We start from the raw sequence: 26,737 nt of genomic DNA on the forward strand, positions 1-26,737 counted from the left end.
CCCATCTCCAGTGCGCTTTTGGCTTTTACGCATGGAACGAAAAAACAACAGCACACACACACAGACGCGCTGTGTGAGACACATTAAGCAACCCAACTGTACTTTATAAGCCACATAGATGTATAACGTTTACCATTAAGCCGTTGTGCTGTTTATTGTGTTTTTGGAATTGATATGAGCGCGCAGCGGTGCGTAAAAGTATATATTTACAGGTTTGCTCCCCCTCAAATTAAGCCCTGGCTAGGCCTATACAGTGGCACACTGGCACAGCAGCCCGTCATAACAGCCCGTCATAACTATAAAATACAGTAGCCTACGCCAACTTTTTATTTATTTGAATAATGTGACAGGTTTTATTTTATTTTATTTTTCCATCATCCCTCCCTCCTGTCTGGAGGGGGGGCGGGAGCTGGGGGAGGGGGTGCGGTACCAAGAGGAGGGGGTGCTGCCGCACCCCCAGGACCCCTACTTCCCGCAGTGCAGAATGCAGAATGATGTCATTCTGCATATTAAGTAGCCATGTGCTACTGCACGCTACCTAAGCTTCTCTAGCCCAGCAAAGGAAGCTGTCTTACTTTCCTTCTTTATTCATTTAAGGACAGTTGTGCCTATTATTGACTCGATAGCACCATATACTGGATGAAAATGGAACACAGAGAAACTACACGACACGCTTATGTGACGCGTCTGTTGCGCACCGAGGAAATGTACTTCCGGTTGCGAACAGTCAGAGAATGCGAACGCACGTGTGTGTGATCGCGTAAAAGAAATCTTCTAACAGTGACAGACAGACGTGCACACGCTGTTAGTTTAGTACGCAGCTTCTTGTTACGCATGATGTAGTCTGCGTACGTAACAATGCACGCACGCACGCACGTGTCACAAAAATGTTCTATCATCTTCATGCGTGCGTTCATGCGTGCGTTCGCAAAAAACGTGTAAATGTTACACGTAGTCACTACGCGTACTGTGATCACGCGTGTGCAGCAGTCATTATGCATGAACATGCGCGTACACGCGTGACCGTTATAAATCAATGGGGAAACTACATTACATGTTACCCGTTGCTTTGCTGCACAGGCGTCAAAGCACGCGCGAGTGACACGCTCAGTCGACAGGTGCACACGCATTATGACTCGCATGGAACTTCATACACGCACGCACGCACGCAAGCACGCACGCACGCACGCACGCACACACGCACGCACGCACGCACGCACGCACGCACACACACACACACATGGTGGCGGTGGAAGACGTGGCGGATTGTAATCAACTGAACCGTGAGTGTAGGATGGTTGAATGTTCGGAGGGAGGGTCTGAAGAGGATATGCACTGGCGTATTGCATCAAACTGAAGAAGGAAAAGACAGGATAAGATAGATAGAAGCGAATCTTGGTCAGATCAAAGTGGTACAGAGGAAGTGGGCATGAGAAAGAATGGAAAGTCATTATTTTGTTCGGAAAAGAGACGGGGCACTTCCGTCCTGTTCGAATGACTAAATCTATGGAAAAAGAAATTGGAAAGATACGTTTTGCCAAATTCCTTAACAATCGCAGAGTACTTATTTCAACCATGAGCAAGCAGCAACAGGACAAACAAATTCTCAACATAAACACGCTTGACGGAGTAAAGATCAAAACTGAGAGGGGTAATTACTAATGTGCCGCTAGAAATGTCTGAGGAGGAAGTCAAGAAAGAAATAAGAGGAGGGAAAGTACTGGACATCAAGAGGCTTCAGACTAATAAAGACGGGCTGAAGAAAGAAAGTTTGTCAATGCTAATACAGTTTGAGGACACGCTTCCCAAAGAGGTCAGAATGGGATGGATCAATTGTAAAGTAAGAGAGTATATCAAAGCCATTATCAGATGCTTCAAATGTCAAAGAATGGGGCATATAGCCCAACAGTGCCGTGGTAAGCAAAGATATGCAAAATGTGGAAAGGATATGCAAAATGTGGAAAGGAACAGGTGTGGTCACAGCCGTACGTGAGAACAGTAGTGTCGCTTCCACACAAGACTACTGAACTACCGTATCAGTGATGTCTGATATGTGCCAGGCTGTGATGTCAATATCACCATTGTTCTGTCCCAGGAAAAGTCTGGGCCCCATGGAGTTCAATCAACTTACTCTATCCCTGTGATGATAGGTAACAGAAAACATATCAAACTGGTCATAAATGAAAAAAGTTCAATTAAATCTGCCAATCTGTTGAGTATAGCATGTCATCCTCGAAACTCACCAGTGTCTCCTGTTAAGGATTTACATTTAGCCCTTTTAAATATCAGGTCTCTGGTTGGCAAATCTTCCTTAAAGCAGCACAATGTAACTTTCAGCTTTTGTTGAGTTTGGCGGCTCCTTTGGACAAAAGCGGTAGTGCTTTACCAGTAGTGTGGAAGGGTTCCTACCATCCACCTCTAAGTTACATAGTGCCAGTGAAGGCGACACAGACCCCTCTCAGACCATGACAGAGGTGTCATTAAACCTGTTGTAAGTTGATGTACCATCACAATGACTCTGGAAATATTATATTAAGGTGGAAAAGTTACACTGCTTTAATCAATGATTTTATTAACAAGCGCAACCTTGATTTTATGTTTTTAACTGAAACTTGGTTAAGTCAGGATAATAGTGCATTAGTTCTTATTGAGTCAACATCCCAGAATTTCAGTTTTTTTAGTGAAGCAAGAATACATAAGAGAGGAGGCAGAGTTGCCACTCGAATGTAAGAAAGTGTCTTATGGTCAATTTGATTCCTTTGAATATGTTGCCATTCAGTTCAAATCCCCCTGTTGAGCAATCTTAGTGACCATCTACAGCCCCCCCAAATATGATGCAAGGTTTTTTTGACGAGTTTGCCAAACTACTGTCAATTATGTGCATGGATTTTGATTGTGTTGTTTTAGTGGGTGATTTTAACATTCATGTTGATAATTCCGAAGATGGGTGTGCTAAGGAACTTTTAAATATTCTGGATCATTTTGGGCTTTCCCAGCATGTCACAGATTCAACGCATAACCGAGGACATGTTTTAGATTTAATTATTTCCAAAGGTCTTAATATCTCAGAGGTTGTGGTGAATGATGTTGCTCTGTCTGATCACTACTGTGTATTGTTTAAAATGACCACCGTTGCCACACTGTTTTCTGTGGTAGACAGACTGACGAACCCCACAGCCTCAATTCCCCCTGAACGGCTCTCTGAAAAGGCCTGCAATGACTTTGCTGCCTTTTTCACAAACAAAATATTACAGATAAGGCCAGCAATGTGCAGATCCACCTCAGGAATGATAACACTCTGGCCTTCCCGTCTAGTAAATATGGGACAGTTCAGCATCTTAGATTATACAACCTTAAAGGTGACCTATTATGGCATTTAATGTATATTTTAAACAGGCCTTGAATGTCTTAAAAACAATCTAAAGCTTGTTTTTTCTAAATAAATCAGAAATTCAGTCTCTGGGCCATGTTTTTATTTTTTCCGCTTCTAAAGCCTTTTTCTGTGATTCATTTTCAGGGCGGGGGGGGGCTATGATAATGAGGCTCTGCGATGATTGACTGCTTGAATGACGTGTAGCAGGGGACATAGACGGATTACCGCATGGGCAAAGTGGGCGTGTGCCCAGGGCCCTGGAGCCAATGGGGGCCCTCGGCTTTCAAACATTTTTAATTTTTTTTTATGTGTAAATTAAAATAAATTTACAAGCTCATAGGGCCCAATGATAGGGCCCCGTTTTGTGTGATACGTTCATATATAATCGTAAATTGTAGGCTATAATTACGATAAAATGTGCATTGTGCGGTCAGTGTAGACTAATTCTTACTTTACAACTGTCCTGAACGCATCAGGGCCGTGAGCCAACGCTGATTGGCTGGAAAGCCTGATTTATGGTCCCACGTTAAATCGACGCAGAGCCTCCGCGCATCGCCGCGTATCCTACGCCGTAGGCGCTGCGTTGGTGTAATATCCTACGCCGTAGGCGCTGCGTTGGTGTAACGCGGACCATAAATCAGCCTTAACAGTTAGAGCCAATTTGCCGACTCTGCAAATTTGCGGCCATGAAGGAGATGAGCGCTAAACTTTAAAAGAGGACTAAGCATGTACAAAGTTTTATGGAAGAGTCAACTACCATTGGTGAGTCAGTGTAACCTTCATAAATAATTTCTTTATCAGAATGTTGTGGTATTCTCGACCACCTGCCTATTTGAATGAGCTTTGTGTTGTTGTCAACTAGACCGCCGAGTCTATTCTCTGTTATAGAGCTCAGAAATGATGTTATAGACGCTGTGTCTACATCTATCTAAATATATTGTGTAATGTTTTTTTTTTTTGTATTTAAGCTGTATCAAAGATGAAACTGAGTCAGTCCGTGACTATCTGAGTTTTCAGCGCCACGTGATTGACAGCTGTCAGGCCTGTGTGTGTGTGTGTGTGTGTGTGTGTGTGTGTGTGTGTGTGTGTGTGTGTGTGTGTGTGTGTGTGTGTGTGTGTGTGTGTGTGTGTGTGTGTGTGTGTTCTTCTGAACAAGTTTGTGACTTTACTCTGCTTTCTGCAGCATAGGCCTATAGGCTTGCTTAGCTCAATAAAAGTGAGAATAAATGTTGTTTGATGGGTAGGATGAGGTGTTGTTGAACGTTAAAATGACTATCATAAGGGCCCATGGAGAATGCTCCGCCCCCTCGGTACTGAGACCCGCCACTCCGCCATCCACAATCACACGGTGTGATTGTGGATTCTCTGCGCCATTGTGTGACCAAACTGAGTGATTGGGGAGGGCATGCACCGTGCACGTAGGATATTATTGTAGGTAGGGGCCCATAGCGAGTTTGTGTCCAGGGCCCGTGGTCATGATAATCCGTCCTTGGCAGGGGAGGAGACAAAGCGTCGCTCCGGGCAGAAGAGCAGCGGCTGCGTAGCAAAGCGTGTCCACGGTTCTGCGTTAAATCGACACGTAACCTACGCCGTATGCTCTGCGTTGGTGTAACGCGGAACCATAAATCAGCCTTTAGTCACCTCGTCTTCAAACAGGAAGATTAAATTTAATTCTAAACAGTTACACCACAGTTATTTACTCCAATTCCTCATCATTTCACTTCTTATGTTACAAGACAAATGAATCATGTTAACTGTAAAGAAATCACAACACTGAACTTTCACAAATGGCAACTTTATTCTTAAAATATATAAATAAAATGTATGCACTATTGCTGGCTCAAGGAAGGACCGCGCGTCTTCTGAATGTGAACAGCTCCAGGTGCTTGAAAGATCTGAAACCACAGAAGAAAAATGTATTACGGTACTAATAGAGCCCCGAGCCCGGGGCTCTTCGACGGTCCGGTCCGTGAGCAGCTCCCGCAGCTCCGTTTGCGGCGCCGGGGCTCCGGAGCTAAGCTAAATACTTAGCCCATGCAAAGATCATACAAATATAAATAACATTAAAAAAAAAGGAACATACCGCTGACTCGTGTGCAGTTACCGGGTCCGTGCTGTGGGAACTGATCCTTTTATGAGGGTAAATGTCGATGCAAAATCTCATTTCTACTCTCCCTCGCTGTTCAAACAGCCACCGCTCCTGAACAATGGCGGACGCTCGAGCCGACGGAGAGAGCTGGTTGTGGGCGTGGTTTCAGCAGCGGAGGCCGAACCTCTGCGCCTCGGGTGACGTCATCCTAGGCGCAGATTCTCATCGGCTCAAAAAAAATCACGTGACACTGGGGGATTCTGTAAGGCACAGACCTTGCAGAAATTCATGGTATTTTGTCTCCCCTGTGCTGGCAGGGTGAGGGGAGACCACTTTATATATGTTAAAGGAGCTTGAGGCCGGATTGTGGCAAGATTTATGAAAAAAATCCGTATACATTTTAAGTTTTCTAGTAATAATGTCAGATTAAGCGTTCCAAACCCAAAAGAATGAGCCCTCTAGTGTATCTCTCCTTTGCCTTGAACAGGCTGTGTGCTGCAAAATGTGCTGCAATTCGGTCCCGAATTTCCCGCGCTGGGCTGCGGATGTGACGTCACATGACGCTGCATGTGCGTTCTCCCCGTTCTCCCGTGCCGGCTTCACTGTTGGCTGCAGTACCCCCAACGGCCGTCGTGGTGAAGGGTGGCGCTAGAGAGTCTCATTTCTTAAAAGGAGCCTCAAGCTCCTTTAAAACAAGAAAAAACTTGTTTTTCACAAACAGTTTCAAAATTAAAGTCCACAACATGCTGTCTTGATATTCTGCCTTCAAACTTTTTTAAAACAGTTGAATTGAAATGCTGTAACTGTGGAGGAGAACATAGTGCAGCATATGGAGGCTGTTCTGTACAGATTAAAGCACAAGACGTGCAGTCGTTTCATCTGACCTTCGGCCGCATGTCTTGGACACTTGGGTGAAGAGAGGGGCTGAGCTGTCAACTGATCACCACCTGGTGGTGAGTTGGATGCGCTGGCGGAGGGAGAGGTTGGACAGACCGGGCAGACCCAAACGGATTGTGAGGGTCTGTTGGGAACGTCTGGCCGAGCCCTCTGTCAGGGACATCTTCAACTCCCACTTCCGGGAGAGCTTCTCTCGGATCCCGGGGGAGGCGGGGGACATCGAGTCCGAGTGGACCATGTTCTCTGCCTCCGTTGTCAACGCGGCGGCTCGAAGCTGTGGACGCAAGGTCTCCGGTGCCTGTCGTGGCGGCTATCCTAGAACCCGGTGGTGGACACCGGAAGTACAGGATGCCGTCAGACTGAAGAAGGAGTCCTACCGGGCTATGTTGGCCGGTGGGACTCCTGACGCAGTAGATAGGTACCGGCAGGCCAAGCGGGCCGCGGCTCGGGCACTCTTGGAGGCAAAAACTCGGGTCTGGGAGGAGTTCGGGGAGGCCATGGAGGAGGACTTTCGGTCGGCCTCGAGGAAATTCTGGAGGACCGTTCGGCGCCTCAGAAGGGGGAAGCAGTACTCTGCTTCACCGTTTATGGTGCTGGTGGGGAGCTGTTGACCTCGACTGGGGACATTGTCGGACGGTGGAAGGAATACTTTGAGGATCTCCTTAACCCGACTGACATGCCTTCCACTGAGGAAGCAGAGGGTTGGGGCTCGGAGGCGTGCTCATCCATCACCCCAGCCGAGGTCACCGAGGTGGTTCGTAAGCTCCTCGGTGGCAGGGCACCGGGGGTGGATGAGATTCGCCCTGAGTACCTCAAGTCTCTGGATGTCGTGGATGACGCCTCTGCGACATTGCATTGAGGAAGGGGACAGTACCGCTGGGGTGGCAAACCGGGGTGGTGGTCCCTCTGTTTAAAAAGGGGGACCGGAGAGTGTGCTCCAACTATAGGGGGATCACACTTCTCAGCCTCCCGGGGAAAGTCTACGCCAGGGTACTGGAGAGGAGATTACGGTCGATAGTCGAACCTCGGATTCAGGAGGAACAATGCGGTTTTCGTCCCGGTCGTGGAACACTGGACCAGCTCTATACCCTCCGCAGGGTGCTCGAGGGTTCATGGGAATTTGCCCAACCAGTCTACATGTGTTTTGTGGATCTGGAGAAGGCATTTGACCGTGTCCCTCGTGCCATTCTGTGGGGGGTGCTGAGTGAGTATGGAGTCCGGGGCCCTCTATTAAGGGCTGCCCGGTCTCTGTATGATCGAAGCAGGAGTCTGGTTCGCATTGCCGGCAGTAAGTCAGACTTGTTCCCAGTGCATGTTGGACTCCGGCAGGGCTGCCCTTTGTCACCGGTCCTGTTCATAATTTTTATGGACAGGATTTCTAGGCGCAGCCAGGGGCCGGAGGGGATCCGGTTTGGGAACCTCAGGATTTCATCTCTGCTTTTTGCAGATGATGTTGTCCTGTTGGCTTCATCAGACCGGGACCTCCAGCATGTGCTGGGGCGGTTTGCGGCCGAGTGCGACGCGGCAGGGATGAGAATCAGCACCTCCAAGACCGAGGCCATGGTTCTCGACCGGAAAAGGGTGGCATGCCTTCTCCGGGTGGGTGGAGAAGTCCTGCCTCAGGTGGAGGAGTTCAAGTATCTCGGGATCTTGTTCACGAGTGAGGGAGCAATGGAGCGTGAGATTGACAGACGGATCGGTGCAGCGTCCGCAGTAATGCGGTCGATGTACTGGACCGTCGTGGTGAAGAGGGAGCTGAGTCGAAAGGCGAAGCTCTCGATTTACCGGTCAATCTACGCCCCTACCCTCACCTATGGTCATGAACTTTGGGTAGTGACCGAAAGGACAAGATCGCGGATACAAGCGGCCGAGATGAGTTTCCTCCGCAGGGTGGCTGGACACTCCCTTAGAGATAGGGTGAGGAGTTCGGTCACCCGGGAGGAGCTCGGAGTCGAGCCGCTGCTCCTCCACATTGAGAGGAGTCAGCTGAGGTGGCTTGGGCATCTGTACCGGATGCCTCCTGGACGCCTCCCTAGGGAGGTGTTCCAGGCATGTCCCACCGGGAGGAGACCCCGGGGAAGACCCAGGACACGCTGGAGAGACTATGTCTCTCGGCTGGCCTGGGAACGCCTCGGACTCCCCCCGGAAGAGCTGGAGGAAGTGTCTGGGGTGAGGGAAGTCTGGGCATCCCTGCTGAGGCTGCTGCCCCCGCGAGTCAGACATCCACTGTCAGGGTCACTGTTGATGGCACACAGAGATACACTACACCACTGCTTCGTCGAGCCAATTCCGTAACTCTCCAGGCCCCTATGGAGGCAGTGTTGCCGAGCCTTCGAAGTACTGAGAGGAGGCTCGCCAAAGACTCTGACCGTGCCAAAGTATACTGTCAGGAGATCCAGAAATTGGAGAAGATGGGCTATGTAGCGGTGGTGCCACCAGAGATAGCTACAGCAACCACAGAATCGTGGTTTATACCTCACCATATGGTGCGGCATAACAACAAAGACAGGATTGTCTTTAATTGCTCTTTCCAGTACAAAGGGACTTCCCTCAATGACATTCTTCTCCCTGGACCTGCCCTAGGTCCATCGCTGCTAGGCGTCCTCATTCGGTTCCAGCAGTATCCAGTCGCTGTGAGCGGCGATATTAAAAGTATGTTCCACCAGATACGTCTTCTGCCAGCCGACAAACCAGTTCTGTATTTCATCTGGCGGGATATGCAGAGGTCTGAGGAGCCAAGGATTTACGAATGGCAGGTTCTGCCATTTGGCACTACGTGCAGCCCTTGCTGTGCCATCTATGCCCTGCAGCGGCACATCCAGGACACAGGCGAATCCAACAGCGACCTCGTCAACTGTGTCGAGCAGTCATTTTATGTAGATAACTGCCTTCACAGCACCCATTCAGAGGAGGAAGCTAAGAACCTCGTCGATGGTCTGCGCCAGCTACTCCACACCGGGGGCTTTGAGATACGCCAATGGGCCAGCAATGTTCCGACGGTCATTGAACATCTTCCACCCGACGCCAGATCTGAGAGTAGTGAGCTATGGCTTTCCCAAACCAGCATGGATCTTCAGGAACCAACCCTCGGATTACGTTGGGACTGCCTCCGTGACTCCCTGAGGTACAAACACAGACCGGTGGAGAGAGCTGAACCCACGTTGAGGAATGTCTACAAGGTTCTTGCTTGTCAATATGACCCACTAGGCTACATTGTACCATTTACAACAAGAGCCAAGATTCTTGTCCAGGATCTTTGGAAGGAGCAAATCGGCTGGGATGACCCAATCCAACCACAAAGCCTGCGGGACAGATGGTTCGCCTTGGAACAGGAAATCCCTGACCTGACCCAGATGGAAATCCCCAGATGTTATGCACCAGCGGCTGCAGACTCACCAACTTCAAGCAGAGATCTTCACATCTTCTGTGACGCTTCTGAGAGAGCGTACGGGTCTGTTGCTTACCTGCGGACAGAAGATGCCCAGAACCAAGCTCATATCTCCTTCGTCTTGGCCAGATCCCGTGTGGCGCCAAAGAAGCAACTCTCTATGCCTCGGTTAGAGCTGAGTACTGCTCTCACTGGTGCTCAACTAGCCAGTGTCCTTCAAGCTGAGCTCACCTTACCTATCAGAAAGATCACCCTCTGGTCGGACTCCACGACAGTTCTTCATGGGATCAAGTCCGAATCTTGTCGCTACAAGGTCTTCGTTGGCACCCGCGTGGCAGAGATCCAGAGCCTTACTGATGTGAGCAACTGGAGGTTATGTGGATAGCGTGAACAATCCTGCTGATGATATAACGCGGGGCAAGACCTTGAAGGAGCTGTCCCGACCACACCGCTGGCACCAAGGCCCGAAGTTCTTGCGCCACACTGAGGATCATTGGCCAGCTAGCCCGTCAACCTATCCAGAGCCAGAGGATAGCGAACTGAAGAAATCAGTTTTCTGTGGCCACGTGACATGCAATTCCAGTCCTCAACTCCCTGATGTCAGCACATTCTCCACATGGAAGGACCTCATGCAGGCAACAGCATGATCCCTCCATGGGGCGGCTTATCCAAGGTCTAGCTCACCTACTGAAGCAGCTGATTACATCAAGGCAGAAAATCTCCTTCTAAGCCAAGCGCAGTCCGAGTCATTCTCGGAGGAGGTCAAGGCACTCATGTCTGACCGACCCCTACCAACCAACAGTCGTTTGGGATCCTTATCTCCCGAGTATGATAAGGATACAGGACTCCTCAGAGTCGGAGGGAGACTTCGACGAGCTGAGCAGCTCAAGTCGGATGCCATCCACCCGGTCGTACTAGACCCAAAGCATCCTCTGACTAAGCTCATCATCCGGGATTTCGATGAGACTCTCCTTCATCCTGGACCAGAGAGAGTGCTGGCTGAACTGCGTCGCCGGTTTTGGATTCTGCGGGGGAGGGAAGCAATCAAGAGGTATCAAAGCAACTGCATGCAGTGCCAGGCGTGGCGAGCCAATCCTCTGTGCCCAAGATGGCAGATTTGCCACCAGCTCGACTTCGCTTGTACAAGCCAGCCTTTTATTCGACAGGTGTCGATTGTTTTTCGGCCCCTTTACTGTTAAGATCGGACGTTGGATAGAGAAACGTTGGGGCATAGTCTTCAAATGCATGACTACTCGATGTGTGCATTTAGACCTCCTGGAGAGCCTCGATACTGACGCCTTTCTGATGTCTCTGCGGCGTTTCATTGCCAGGAGAGGCAAACCCTTTGAGCTCCTCTCCGACAATGGGACAAATTTTGACATTTTATTTTTGTCATTTACATGAGCGTTGAAGATGGCAGTTAAGTTAGCAGACTCTTTTATTATTACATAAATGTATTTAATAATGGATGTAAAACAGAAGCAGCAGTGGTCTACGGTACAATCTATCAACAGTAACATCGGCGGGCTCCGTGCCCACCGATGGAGCGCAGCCTCGCGTCCGAGCCCGCGGGGAAGCGTTCCAGCCCGCGGTTCTGGTTCCGCGTTACACCAACGCAGAGGCTACGGCGTAGGTTACGTAACCTACGCCGTAGGCTCTGCGTCGATCTACGCGGCGACGTGCGCCGTACGCCGTAATTTCTTAACAGGCGTAGCTACAACTGATAGATTTCATCTATTAAACCAATATTTATCTTCCTAAATGATTTATTTCATCCAGCGTAATTCTCAACAGAGCTGCAGGTTTCTCCCCCGGGAAGACGGCGCAGGTTGAGCCGGCTGTGAGGAGCTGCTGTGCCCCGGGGCTGCCGGCTCTCGAGTCAAATTTCTTAAGCTCTTAGGCTTAACTCGTATGCAATTGGTCTTGTTGAGGAATTTATCAAACCAGTTCAGAAGTCCGCTTTGTGGTTTATGAAGTTTTATTAAGCAGGCGGTGAGCACGTCGACACAGACCAGGGGTCTGGTTGAAATGCTGACCTCGCGTGATGTTGTAACCAGATTTTTATACAAGAAGTTTAACACCAAAATGCAGGAATACACAAATCAGGCGAGAGACAAAAAGTAATTTACAGTCGGATGGGATTCGGGCCAAATGTCATTATCAGACATTTGGCATGACTGTCACAGTTCTCGTGATTCAAGTCTGTTTGAACCAACTTCCAGGTGTCGTTTGCAGGGGGTTGGGTAGGGAGCTGGGTAGGAAGTTTGAAGCTAACACAAAGGTGTTGGGTCCTAGTTCAAAGCCCTGCAGGGGACCACGTGCTACAATGCTTCATCAGTCTGTAAGGTCTGCAAACAAATGCCGTAAAGAATAGTAAAGCTGCGCTGGTTAAAATAGAAGTGCCCCGTCAAAATGTAGAATCCCTCTGTAATTTATTAATTACAGGTCTGGATCCACGTAGGATGGCGTCTGGGTCTGGTCCCCTTGTTGAAATAGGAGTAATACCACATTCACTGATCAAATGACATAAGGGATGGAAAGGGGGGATGGCAGTTTTACAGGGGGCATGATTTGGACCGTTTTTATTTCAGGGGGGGATGCCAACCCCCCTCATCCCCCCTCAACTCGAGTACTGTTTATAAGGAGGAAAAAAGGGAAGTAGATAAAAGTTTTGCTCCGCAGACGTTAAAGCTTCTCTAACGGCAACTGTGACTGGAAGCGTTGGGCGGAGATATTTATACTCGCCCAACAACCGGAAGTACACACTTTCACCTGATTGGTCGGTGTTTCTTTGCCGTTATCAATTGCCGATATTGTGATTTGCATGGATGCCGTTTTGTTTGTATTTACATTTAAACTGCGTCTAAAAAACAGCTTCGTAGTTCCCTGGTTGCTGCAGCATGAAACAAAGAGCCACATTGTTGATTTATAATATCTTTCGTTTTAAGTTGTTGCCGTATTTAATCCAGCCCCCGGGTCTCGCTCTCAGAAGGCACGTCGATCTTTTCCAGTGTCCAGCCGCGGTACTGCAACAAAAAATCCCATGGGGCCCAGAAAGCTTTTTTCCCATAGACCGCAATAGTAAAAGAGAAGCCTCTAAAAATGTTCACAGGACACCTCCAGCTGTAATCACCAGCAATTACTAATCTTTGTATTCTATATTTTTACGTCATGGACTTTATATCCGTCAAAAATGTTTTATAACGGCCAGAAAAGTCAAAGAAAAGTCTCTTTCTGGGCGTGACGTCACAGCTGACGTCACAGCCGTGTCCGTGCATTCCACGGATGTTTTATATTAATATATATTATATAATTATATTATATTAATACATTAAAAATATATGTAATACTATACATGTCATAATATACATTAATTAATATATTATATTAAACGAGCTGTATGTAAGAGCAATAATAAAACGAATCATAAAATGACCCTGATATGTCAACAGACATTTAAAAATCATGTTCATTTCAAATACTTATGTCACTGACAACAGCACTCAAGCCAGGATATTCCAGTTTAAAAAGAGGAGTTGCAGCCCTCAACTGATGTTTATGTTGTCATTTTTTGTTTTGCCCTGAAGCTCCACCCTCCACCTATCTCCCAATCACGAAGTCAGTATTGTTTCGGCATCCGGGTTGCCAGCTCGGCTCTAATTATGGCAGCCATGGCAGCCTACGTTCCTGCTGCATTCTGCAGCCTACCTGGCAACCTCTGGTCGGGGGGAGGAGGGGGAGGGTACACGCCGCTCAACAATATTTTGAAAGTTACTGCAGTACCAGTTTTGGCCATTTCTTACAGACGGCTCCTTTAATACATATTATATTAATACTCGCGTCATTGCCCCGGGGCATGATGGGAGGCCCCAGAGCATCATGGGAGGTGACTCAACTGCGCATGCTCTATGGGCCCGTGTATGCGGAAGTAAACCCGGAAGTCAGAGATTTTTTCGGCGTATGCGCTGGCTGAGCAAAATGCATTGAAATGAATGGGCGGCCATTTTCAATTACCCATCTAGTTAATATTATAGATCCATGATTTAAACCCACACAGCCTTTCATCTCTTGTAATCTCTAGTTTTACAACTAAACACACTTCCGGTTACAGGCTTCAAAATAAAATACCTAAAAATGTATTTTGTGGTTAAAAATATTCCTTGATACATAAATTATCAGATTTCCTAATTTTACATATATTAAAATATGTGGTATATATCTGAGAATGTTTATACATCCTTGTCTCTCGAACTTAGTCATAAAAAGTTTTTACTCCGTTTCCGCAGCCCTAAAAATGAAAGGGAAAAGATCAGCGCTCACCTTGGCTCCATGTCATTGACAGCTACAAATCAAGCCAGAAATCTTGGTGTAATTATTGACTCAGACCTGAACTTCAACAGCCATCTAAAGTTTATCGCTAAATCTGCCTATTACCACCTGAAAACATTGCTAGAATTAAAGGGTTTGTAGGAGCCATTTGTTATGTTGTGCAGGTATTTGCTTTTCCACTAGGATGCAGTATGACTTCAGTTACTTTCTTTTACCCCAACCCTTCCCCCAGCTGCTGTTGATCAGAAATGGTGATTAGTTTGAGTTGAGTGTTGGAGGAAGACACACACAGTTTTTACACTGCAGCCAGAGAGACAATAGAAACCCTTTTTGTTCTGTCAATTTACCTTTTTGTTCAAATAAACAGGAACCTCACCCAAAGATATTACTTTTGCAACCTTTCCTTTTTATTCACTCTGGAGTCGAGTCAAGAACAAACCATCCCAAACCACCATCAGGTGGCAATTTTTGTTTTTTGAGTAGTCACCATAGCTCAGTAAGTATGACAGTGTAATTAAATTACACCTCGATGCCATAAAAGAACAGCAGAAATCTGGAAAAAGACTTCTTGTCTCGCTCCTCTCAAACAGAAGCCAGAATAATATCATCAAAGCTTTGGTCACTTCAGTAACACGCATCATCCACACAGAAATCCAAGAAAGTGAAATCTTTTCCATATTGATAGATGAAACGAAAGTTACGCCTGTAACTACAGTTCTATGAGTCCCGGATGACCGCCAGGCGGTGCTGTAAGCACTGGATATCTCCCCCTCGCGCATGCGCATGTCGAGTACAATACCAACAATGTCACGTCACCCGTGACCCCTGCATGACCCCCGGAAGGGTATATCTTCCGGCGTCAGCATGGGATCTTCTCCTAGAATCTTCTCGCGAGAGCACGAGGATTCGGAGTGACCGGCAGGCCTGGCGGTCATCCGGGACTCATAGAACCGTAGTTACAGGCGTAACTTTCGTTCTATTTCGTCCCTACTGACCGCCAGGCGGTGCTGTAAGCACTGGATGACGAATACCAACAATGTCACATAGAATCCCGGTCACATACCTCACTGATCAGGGGCAGAAGGACCCGGGAGTAGAACCACGCCCAATGGTTGGGGAGTGGCGACATTGATCCGGTAAAACCTGGAGAACGTGTCTGGCGACGTCCACGAAGTCGCGGTGCAGATGTCCTCCAGAGGCACCCCCTGCAGGGCAGCCAAGAAGCTGCAACGCTTCTGGCCGAGTGGCACCTCACCCCCACTGGTAAGGGGCGGCAACTGGCCCTGTGGGCGCGCTCGACGGTGTCCACCACCCAGTGGGACGGCGCTGTCCAGAAACAGCACGCCCCCTGTTGGGGCCACCATGGCAGAGAACAAGCTGCTCCGACCGTCGCACAGGCGCGGTAGCATAAGCAGCAAGGGCCCGTACGGGGCACAAAGGGCTCGGCCCACTCTCTGCAGGACCTAGGGCAGGAACGCCACGTTCGGCCACAACATAGCCCCTGAGCTGACTGACAGGTCATGTAACTCATCGACTCGCCGATGTCATGGCGAGGAGAAAAGCTATCTCCATAGAGAGCCACTTCAGGCCCACCCGGGCCAAGGGCCCAAAAGGGTGGAGAAGAGAGGGCACCTAGCACCATGGGCAGGTCCCACACTGCTCGGGGGTTTATATTCACGTATATGTTCTGGTTCTCTGGAAAGCGTCTAGAGACAACATCTGTTGTATTAGACGCTATATAAATAAAATCGAATGGAACCAAAAACTGGGGCCTTTGGGCCCCTCGGGGGGGTGGGGGGGCGTAGCCTCAGAGCCCCCCTGAGAAAGAGAAACCAGCCGGTGGCACCCCACGGTGGCATTCTCAACCAGGGCATGTTGCGATGAAATGACCGCCACATGCACCCTTAAAGTGGACTGAGCACGGCCACCATCCAGGAGGGACCGAAAGGAACCCCAGGATCGTGGCCACGGGGCAAAGAACAGGGTCCTCTGCCCCGTCTGCACACCAGGCAGAGAATCTCCCCCACTCGCACTCATACCAGAGGCGGGTGGGAGGCACATGGGCATTCGAGATGCCAGCCCTGACGGGTTCAGGACAGCTTGACAACAATGGGTCGGGCGCCGCAGCGGCCAGACTCAGAGCCAAAAACGACGGGGTCGGGGTGCAAAACCTGAATCCCCGGCTGGAAAAGACGGTCCCTCTGGGGGGCGTCATGTCGTGTCGCAGCAGAGCCTCCGCAGCAGTGGAAACTACGTTTCCCCGGTCGGAAGGGGGCCACCAAGAGGAGCCCGTGAGCCCTCTGGGGGACCCTCTGCAAAGGCGGCTTGCGCCGGGAGAGGAAGTCCGTCACCCGGTTCCTGTCTCCAGGCAGGAACATCGCCCGAAGGCCGGGCAGGCGAGGAGCTGTCCACGCTAGGAGGCCCCGGGACACCTGCAGCAGCTGTGCAGAGTCGGGGCCCCCTCTGGTGGCCGATCAAGGAACAGTGGACACACTGTCTGACTGACCCGGCACGTGCCCCCCCCCCACAGGAGTTGCAAAAAAAAAAAAAATGTTAGTGTGAAGTGCAGAGCCCAGAGCTCCAGCACGTTGATGCGGCGCGTGCGGACCCGGGAGAACCACTGATGACAGCCTCCCGGCAGGGAGGGGACAGCATCTAAGGGCACACCCCTCAGCCGGAATGTCCCGTCTTTCCAGGGTGCAAGGGTATTGACACACACCTGCGAAACCCTGACCAGCCTGCGCGTCTTGCCATCCAGGCGAGGGCTGCACATTGCAGGGGGCGTAGCGACAGCAGGCCCAAAGGTATAAGAGGGGCAAGGGTTGCCACCACGCACCTGGTGAAAAAATCCTCGGTGACAGGGAGGGTCCGCACAGGAGCACCCTGAACCGACAACGGTGGCCCCGGTAGGCGAACCCCCGGAACCACCGGTGACGTGCCGCGACCGGCACGTGAAACAAGCGCCCTGTAGGTCCACAGTTGCAAACCACTTCCTCCTGACCAACGCAGAGCATCTGCTGTGGTCAAGCCTCCGGAAGGGCAGGACCTTCACGTATTCGTCGAGGTCCCTCAGGGCCAAGATGGGACGACGTCCGTCATCTCTCTTGCTGACGAGAAAGTAGCTCAAGTAGAACCCCCAGGCCGCGGCGGGGGGTCCACCGGCATGATGGTGCTATGATGGGCCAGAATGTTTGCCGGGTCTCTGACGATGGTCATCTCAACCCGGCTGGAGGTAGGAGGCCGGTGTCGGAACTGCAATACGTACCCCTGGGCTAGGGTGGAAACCACCCGGGCCCCGATGAGCAGGCAGCCCAGTAACTGAGCTGCTGCCGGGAAAAGCAGCCGACGACCGGCCCCGTGGCCCTAGCGTCGTCTCCCCCGGCCTCTGGACGTGCCGGGGGGGCGATGGTCGAGGTCAACACCCAGACTCTGCCGGGGCGGTCCGCGCACAGGGGGGCGAAAGCCCCCGGCAGGCTGTCCAACGGGCCATTGGGAGCTGCGCTGGCTCCCGTGGGCAGGTGGTTGGGGGCGACGTCCAGGGGCGGACGAAGGACCCCTCGGTGTACTGGAAGCGGGCGCCCTCCTGTGAAGGTGCACCAGTCGCTGCCTGGTCTCATCGGCCAGGGCGGTGCGGTCCAGAGCTTCCAGGGCAGTTGCCCCAAACAGCTCCCCCGGTTCTGCCGGTGCCTGACGAAGAGCCCTGCGAGCATTTCTGTCAGGGGTGACTGCGCCAGCCAGACATGACGGCGCGTGTGCACCAGGGTGGACATCAGCCGCCCCAGCTCCCTCGTCTGGGAGGCAAAAGCCTGTAGGGACACATCACACAAGTCCCGTGTGGAACCGTCCACCTGTGCACCCTGCAGGGAGGTGGAGAGAGCCAGTAGCAGATGAGAAAGGGTGTTCCCCAGCCGGCCGATGCGCGCCGCTGTGTCATAAGCCTTACAAATATGCCCATCAGTAACCCTACACTGGGTAGAGGGGCACTTGGGATCTGGCTTCAGAGCCTCATCAGGAGCCACTATCAGCGCTGCAATGGAGGGCTCGATGGGGGGCATGTGGTGGAGACCAGCCACTGCCGCGTCCTCCATCGCCGTCAGAGCGCGGTCATCAGCTGTCAGCCTGGAGAGGGCTGTGACATCTCTCCAGCATGAGTGCAGCTCCCTCAAAAAATCCGACGACGGCGGAATGGTGAATTCCACCGGAGAAGGATTGCGCCTGTGGAAGGCGCTAGAGGCCACCTCCGCACGCGGTGCATCCAGCTGCAAGTGTGCCAGGGCAGTGCGGATCACGCTCTCCACGGAGGAACAAGCCGTCCCCTCCCGAGAGCTCTGGGCAGATGAGTGCGAGGAGAACCCCGAGCGCTGTGAGGCCGGGTCCCCTGATGGCACGTTGAAGTGGCTCGCCGAGGCTGCAATGGAGATGGCGTCCTCTGGCAGCGGCGGTGGCGACCCCAGAGCAAACTCTGGCATGGCAGGTTCCACCTGGCCAGTACCAGGTTGCAGATTGAGGAGGAGCGCCTTCATCTGCTCCATGTCGGCAGCCAAGCGATCTACCTTCGAGGAGAGCTGGCTCGTCATCCGCCGTCGTTTGGGAGCCCCCACCACTCTCTTTGCCGATCGCTTCAGAGAAGACTGCGGCTGGGATGAGGGGAGGCTGGCCGACGGCCCCGGCTGCTCAGGGCCCAGGCATGACACGCAGAGGTCCTGGTCAACCGCAGGATCCAGGGCGGCCATGCACCCTGAGCATGAACGCTCCATCACAGCGACCGGTGGGAGAGGGAGCGGACACGCTGCCGTCACCACGGATGTGCTGGCAGGAGAGAGGAGCGGACACGCTGCGTCACCACGTAGGTGTCAGTGGGAGAGGGGAGCGGAAACGCTGCCGTCACCACAGCGAGCACGCTGCCGTCACCACCAATATGCAGGCGGGAGAGGGGAGGGCCACGCTACCGTCAGCACAGATGTGTCAGTGGGAGAGGGGAGCGGAAACGCTGCCGTCACCACAGCGAGCACGCTGCCGTCACCACCGATATGCAGGTGGGAGAGGGGAGGGCCACGCTGCCGTCAATACGGGTGTGTCAGTGGGAGAGGGGAGCGGAAACGCTGCCGTCACCACAGCGAGCACGCTGCCGTCACCACCGATGTGCAGGTGGGAAAGGGGAGGGCCACGCTGCCGTCACCACGGCTATGAGAAAAGGCAAAAAAAGGCGTCTTTACTCAAAAGGAAGAGAACAATCCTCTCCTTTTTCTTTTCCTTTTTTTTTTTTTTTTTTTAAGAAAAAATAATTGCAAGGAAAAAAAAACAATGTTGTCACATTAATAAAGTGGGAGAGGGAGCAAAACGCTGCCGTCACCACAAATGAGCCGGTGGAAGAGGGGCGTGGCCTTCACCACGGCTGTAAGAAAGACCAAAAAAGGTGTTTGAATTGTTTTTTCAAAAGAAAAAAATAATCCTTTTCTGTCTTCTTTTTTTCCTTTTTTTTTTCAAAAGAAAAAAATACTCTGCAAGGAAAAAATAATGTCACATTAATAAAGTGGGAGAGGGAGCGAAACGCTGCCGTTACCACAAATGAGCCGGTGGGAGAGGGGCGTGGCCTTCACCACGGCTGTAAGAAAGACCAAAAAAGGTGTTTGTATTGTTTTTTCCAAAGAAAAAAATAATCCCTTTCTGTCTTCCTTTTTTTTTTTTTTTCAGCAGAAAAAATAACTGCACAGAATGTTCAGGTGTCGGGCGCAGCCAACAGCTTACCTTCTGTCAGCTGGGCCAGGGGGGCGGGGCGGGGAGACGCCATCGCCGCCGCAACGAACACCAATAAATACCAATAAATACCGCGCGGCCACAGCCTCTCGGAGGACGACAGAGATCGTTACTCCTACCTTACGGCACGAAGCTGCACGGGGGCCGGCGGTTTTAGGGAGGAAAGGGAGAAGCTTTCACAAAGCTCCTATTTCCGTCCTGTACTTCAGACGCGCGATGCGAGAAGAAATAAGGAGAAGATCCCATGCTGACGCCGGAAGATATACCCTTCCGGGGGTCATGCAGGGGTCACGGGTGACGTGACATTGTTGGTATTGTACTCGACATGCGCATGCGCGAGGGGGAGATATCCAGTGCTTACAGCACCGCCTGGCGGTCAGTAGGGACGAAATAGAACCACAGATGTGTCGCATACCGAGCAGGTTTCGGTAGTAATCAGGTATATACACAACATGGAAATCAAAGAGCACTTCCTTCAGGTGTGTAATGTGCAGTCAACAAGTGGAGAGGCTCTTGAAAAGGTAGTGATGCCTTTCCTGGAAGAAAATGACCTGAAGATAGAAAACATCAGAGGTCAAGGTTATGATGGGGCTGCAAACATGAGTGGGTGCTTTCAGGGACTTCAGTCAAGAATCCAAAGAAGAAATCCGAAGGCCTTGTATGTGCCCTGTCAGGCACTTTGTCTTAATATGGTGTTGGTGGAGTGTGCAAAGTCCAACATGTGTTTTGTCAGTTTTTTCAACTTGGTTGAAAAACGTTACTGTTTTGTTGCCAACTCCTCTAAACGGCACAAGAGTTTGTGCCCTGATCAGCTTCCACGGGAGCTGCAGAAGCTGTCAGACACACGGTGGGCCTGCAGAGAAACTGCCCTTAACACTTTAAGGAAGGTCCTCCCTGCTGTTATGCAGTTTCTTGAGGAAATGACACTGCAAGATCCTCCAGACTCTTCAGCAGGTGATGCAATGATCCTTCTCAAAAGCATCAGCTTTGAATTTGTCTTGTGTCTGGAGATGACTTCCAGGTGACTGCAACTGCATCTGATGCATTGCAGCAGAAAGATATAGACTTGGCTGCAGCTTATGAGATTGTTGATGGGGTTTTGCAGAGGTTGGCCCTTACCAGAACATAGGAAGGGTTCAAGAAGCTGTATGAACAGGCCACAGAGAAAGCTGCATCAGCAAGTCTGGACCCCCCTCTCAGGTTCCAGGACAAGCCAGGAGGAAAGTTCCAGCAAAGCTGAAGTGTTTTGCCTCAGCAGCTACAAGTGACCATGCTTTTGCGACCATTCAAGATTACTACAGTTAAAGTGTACTACACTTTTGTGGACACCATGAAAAAAGAGCTTAAACGGCGCTTTAAAGGAGGAGATAATTCCACATGGGAAATCTTGAATGCCTTCCATCACCTGACAGTTCCAGAGTACTGGAAAGCAGCAAGCATCTCAACACAAACACTCCAAGCTGTAAATAAACTCTGCAGGTTCTGTGACATTGAGGAGAGAGAGAACACCCATGTTACACCCTTTATAAATATGGGTTGCTCTAATACATTCTGTTATCCTGAATGTTATTGTCGGAAAGTGTTAGTCGTGTTCCATGTGCCCCTTTTTAAATTTCATGACCTGCCCCTCCAAAGGTCTCTGCACGTCCCTGCTAAGGATGTGTGGTCATTTCCTACCCCTAAGCCTAGGATTGTGGATATTGCTACCAGGGGAAAGAGGAATACTACCTTCCTAACTTTATACCTATAACAAGACAGATGGAGGAGGAAAAAGGGTGGGGAACAAATAAGAGGCTTTTCAAAGGACACGAAAAAACCACAGCAGAAGATTTCATCAAACGCTGCAAATAAAACTAAAAATAGATCACCACCTCCTGAGTCTGAATCACATGAAGAAGATTTATTGAAAGAGGTGGGGGCATAAATGCTCGTTTCCCTATGTGTGGTGTAAAGCCAGCCTCCAGGCTCCAGTCCCACTGAAACTGGTGTTACTTCCGCGCTGGCATCAGTACGGAAGTTCCCTGGTTGTGACTGAGAGGAGCTGCGTTGGTCTACTGCAGAAGTGCGCAGGGAAAGCAGCCTTGAAGTCCGTGACCCATCAAAACGTGAGTGGAAAAACTTTTCCTGTATGGTGAGGTAGGGCTGGGCGCAGTGGTGGACAGTAACGGAGCAAATTTACTTGAGTACTGTACTTAAGTACATATCCAGAGGATTTTATACTTTACTTGAGTATTAGATTTCTTTGGTACTTATTACTCTTACTTGAATACATTTCCAAGACAAATATTTTTACTTTTACTCGAGTAAATTTCTAGGAAGGCTGAAAAGTACTCTTTACTTTCAGGTCTGCTCTTTTTTTCTTCTTCCCTAAAATCCTATTGGACACAAGCTGTTTTTGTCAAAGGAGGAGACCTATCACAGTGCACGCTCTCCACTGGGATGTACGGAAAGCGGAAATATGTCAAGCATCCTCAAAACGATACCGCCAAGTAGCCTGCGTTTGTCAAGACAGAGCCGCAACAAGTCAAGACAGAGCCGCAACAATGGCTACACCTGCGTCAGGAGAAGAAAGACAATCCGCTGAGTCGTCTGAGTCTGATAATGAGCCGGACTCGGAGCAGGGACTTTCACAAAATCCTTGGCCGTATCTTAACTCAATGTTTGAGTTCGACCGAGTAAAAAACGAGGGCACAGACAAGCCACAGACATTTATTTTCAAATGTTTATTGTGTCTGCCGAAGCAGAACTACGTCTCTGCTTTCAACAACTCAACATCGAATTCTTAGAAAAACAAGAGTTAAAAGATCCTTAAATTAATTTAGGAAAAATATAGTAATTTACTGATGTGGAAAATAAGAAATTTACTCTTACTTTTACTCAAAGTAAATTTAAAAGCATTTACTTTTGGATACTTAAGTAGGCTACCTTTAAAAGCAAGTACTTTTCTACTCTTACTCGAGTAATATTTTGACTGAGCTACTTTTACTTGTAACGGAGTCAATTTTGACCAGTAGTATTTGTACTCTTACTCAAGTACTGGGGTCGAGTACTATATACATCGCCTATATACGATATATCGAGTATAGGCGATGTATCTCGGCTTCTACTCTGTGCGATGTACAAAATGACTACATGAATACATTTGCTTTTAGCCGCGGGCATTAAATTACAGGCTTTTCTCACTCTCTCGTCTCGTCCCGTCTCGTCTCTCCTTCTCTGAGACATAAAACAAGCGCACCCTGTTACACACGTCAGTCACGTGCTGTCGTGTGTGCATTATCATTGGCCCCCGACCAGCTGCTGGTGTCAGCGCTGCTGTCCGGGACCACCGCTCACTTCCACCCCGCTTTAACTTTCCCAAACTCGCCTGTTTGCGCCGTGAGTTCATCTGCGCGGTTGCTACGCGCAACAGACTCTTTTCAAAGCAAACCGGTTTAGTAAAGACGGGAGGGGATGTTTTCTCCTCGCACGATGCGCCGGCTCTCCGGAGAGCCGAGGACCCTCTCAGTGCGACACGCGCAGCCGAGCCTTTAGACGGATTTATGGTTCCGCGTTACACCAACGCAGTGCCTACGGCGTAAGGGCGCGTCGCCGCGTAACCTACGCCGTACCGTACGGCGTAGGTTCTGCGTCGATTTAACACGGAACCATAATCCAGGCTTTTCTCTTCCACAGCTGAGAAACGTCACCTAGTGTTGCTTAAATGTGGCCCCATGAAATCAATCACTATCATCGAAACAAAGTCAAACAAGACTATATGACGTCATATTTCTAAAAGTAAGTGAAAGTGATGCAAATTAAAGGAGGAGAGGATAAAACATTGCAGTCCCTGCACCTACAATTAGTCTTAATATAAAGGTGCTCTAAGGGCCGTCCTGCTCAGAGCAGCTCATCCTGGTAAAACCAGGTGAAACCAGGTAAAACCAGGACCAGAACATGTTCTTAGCAGATGTTCTTCAGACGGGGAGTCAGAGAGATGCAACATGCACTTTCTGTTTTGAAATGACACTTTTTATGTTTGTGCCACTCACTGCTTAGTAACTGTTTAATAAATACAGTTTTGGTAAATTTGACTTATTTGAAAGTTTAAAATTAGCATATATTAATGCAGTATGAACCAGAATGTTTTAATGTAGACATATAGAATCATCATACTGGTGTGATTGTAGCATCAAAGTGTTAATTCAAGGCTAAGGCAAAATATCGAGATATATATCGTGTATCGTGACATGGGCTAAAAATATCGCGATATTAATAAAAGGCCATATCGCCCAGCCCTATGGTGAGGTGGAAGCAGGGTGGAGGTAACGTAAATAAAATATTAAAAATAGACCTGATACACATGAATTAAAAAATTAAGTAGCAAAATGTCGTTACATCGTAAAAAAAAAAAAAGAGATTGATATAGTATACCGTGTAGCCATATTCCTTAACAAATTTAAAGTTAACATCATTGAATCATTATCTTCAGACGAGGGTAGATTAATTATTTTGGTTTTCAAATTGAATAACTCCATTTTCATAGTTTGTAATTTGTATAATTATAATAAAACAACTCAGGGCAAAAACTATGTTTACACAATTATGTATGAAACTTGAAGCTCTTAAATTGAAATACAAGGGAGCACACATGGTTCTTAGAGGAGATTATAGTCATGTGTAGTATAATTTCCCCCCTAAAAAAGGCACGTGTGTATTATAATATAAACTATAAACTATCTTGCTTTTACTAACATGAGGTCTGATGCCATTAATACGCTGCAGGTAGAAGTACAGTAAATGTCATGGTACAGAAACTTGATAAGAATGTGGAATTTTATATGATATTCCTGTCCATATCTTGGTATTTATGTTTGTTAATTTCTTTCCCAAAATGGTAAAAACTAAAACTATATTAACTTTATGGTTTAAACGAGACTTATCAAGTTTAGGAAGAGTCCTTTTGACTAATGCAGAGGGTTTTTCCAGATTCGTGTACCCAGCCCTTTCTCTCAATGTACATGACTTCACATGTAAGGATATTATTATCATGTTTTTTAACTTTGTATGGATAAATAAGAACCATCATCTGAAGAAATCATGGCTTTCTGGACTTAAGGATAAAGGTGGTTTTGATCTACTGCACTTCATGGACTTGAATTATACATTTATGGTCAAATAGCTAAAAGAATGCTTAAAAGCTCCAGAACCATGGCATTTCATCCCACCACAATATATTCAAGAAGGTTGGAGGTATTCAGTTCTCGTTGTCAGGCAATTATAGTCTCTCAAAGTTACCAGTTAAGTCCAGATTTGATCAACAAGCATTGTTAACGTGGAAACTGTTATTCACGTAATTTTTCTCTGCATAAATCCATCATCTGCAACAACGAATGTATCACTAAAAGGAACCATTCACTCTATTTACAGGATTGGGTTGATACAAATATATGTACCGGTATATAATATACATTTTAAAGACTTATTTAACTCGTCTGTCTGCTATGTAATACATTTCATTGATTTGTTAGTCATTTCATATTTAAACTTGAGATAGTAGACCTGTTGATGTACTCCAGACATGGAGTTTGTTCCCTGTCTGGAACAAACTCCCAGAAACCCTCAGATCAGCTTAATCAGCTTAAACACAAGTGTATTAAATCCAGGTTGAAGACACACAAATTTTCAGCTGCCTTTTAATGAAGCTCTAAATCTGCAGTTCCAAATCTTAATCCCATTTTAACTACTGATTTCATTTATTGTTCGTATTTCTTTCTTTTTGGTTAAAATTTTTCTAAATCATGCTTTTTATGAATGTTTTAATTTAATTTTCTTTGTAAAGCACTTTGAACCACCTTGTTGTTGCTATAGAACTAAACTTGCCTTGCCTTGCCCTGCTATGCACATAAACTGGTCTGGTCTGCTCTTCAGGAACAACTAGACGGTGAGGTAAATGACGTGTTCTTAACCCTTTGTTGTCAAATATTGACTTACAAAATGGAGCATGGCTCTGTATTATTAGTGATCTGATAGGGTTGTGCTGTAATATATTTTTTTGTGCATTTCAGTTGTTGGCCAAGTCCCGGTCTGTTCCCTCATAGTTAAACAGAATCTACGTATAAGTATAGAAATAGTCTTCAATATCCCTCCCCTACTCCCACTATAGCAGGCAAGTAGAAATTATCCGATTAATCCCATTACTAGAATTAGCAATTCATAGATATACAGTAGAGTGAGTGATAGAAAAATATCACTCAGACTGCTGTGTTGAGTGTTCAGTAAAGATTACAATTGTTAATGATTCTGAGTAGAAGAAGATGTATTTTATACTAACTAAATAAAAGATTCTGATGACATAAAACACACAAGTGATTAATTGTACAGTACTTAAAATAAAACCATTGGAATATATCAACCGCATGACAATCAAACACATTTTTGTGTCTTATATGTTTCCCAGGCAGTTCAGTCAAGAGGAAATGGATCGTCCAACATCCCCGGACAAAATTCACTGTGAGTCCTTTTAATGGATTTGATATTAAAATGGTTCTTAAGCTCACACTTTGTTAATAATTCCTTTTAACATGAAATTTAACATGCTGAACTTTTTCCTATTATAAGCTCTTGAAAGTTCATCAGAAGGCCTGACAACTAGTAGTAGTGACATTCCAATGACTGTCTCGTTGGATCCCTCCAGTGATCAGGTTTGTCATTACTTTCAAAATTCCTGTAAATATGAGACGCTTAAGTTGAGGTTCATTCATGTATATCCTTGCATGTTTTCTTAGTAAAAGAATAAAAAATAAAGCTTATTGAAATTAAAACACAGTATACCAATTATTCTGTATTATTTCAGGAACAAATGTAAGAAGAAATTTATAAGAAAACACTATGTTTTGACAATATTTTCACAATATTATAATAT

The 26,737-nt window shown here is 48.1% G+C and overlaps 1 protein-coding gene across 1 annotated transcript in view; it reads left to right on the top strand.

The window, feature by feature from the left end:
- Positions 1 to 26,737, top strand: part of LOC133464174 (eukaryotic translation initiation factor 2-alpha kinase 3-like) — a 39,430-nt gene that overhangs the window by 6,438 nt on the left and 6,255 nt on the right. The window contains exons 2-3 of the mRNA XM_061746213.1: positions 26,273 to 26,325; positions 26,434 to 26,516. Coding sequence (XP_061602197.1) covers positions 26,292 to 26,325; positions 26,434 to 26,516 — 117 coding nt within the window. The 5' untranslated portion in view covers positions 26,273 to 26,291. The remainder of the gene's footprint in view (positions 1 to 26,272; positions 26,326 to 26,433; positions 26,517 to 26,737) is intronic.

Source organism: Cololabis saira, chromosome 17 (genome assembly GCF_033807715.1).
Source record: "Cololabis saira isolate AMF1-May2022 chromosome 17, fColSai1.1, whole genome shotgun sequence".
Lineage (NCBI taxonomy): Eukaryota > Metazoa > Chordata > Actinopteri > Beloniformes > Belonidae > Cololabis > Cololabis saira.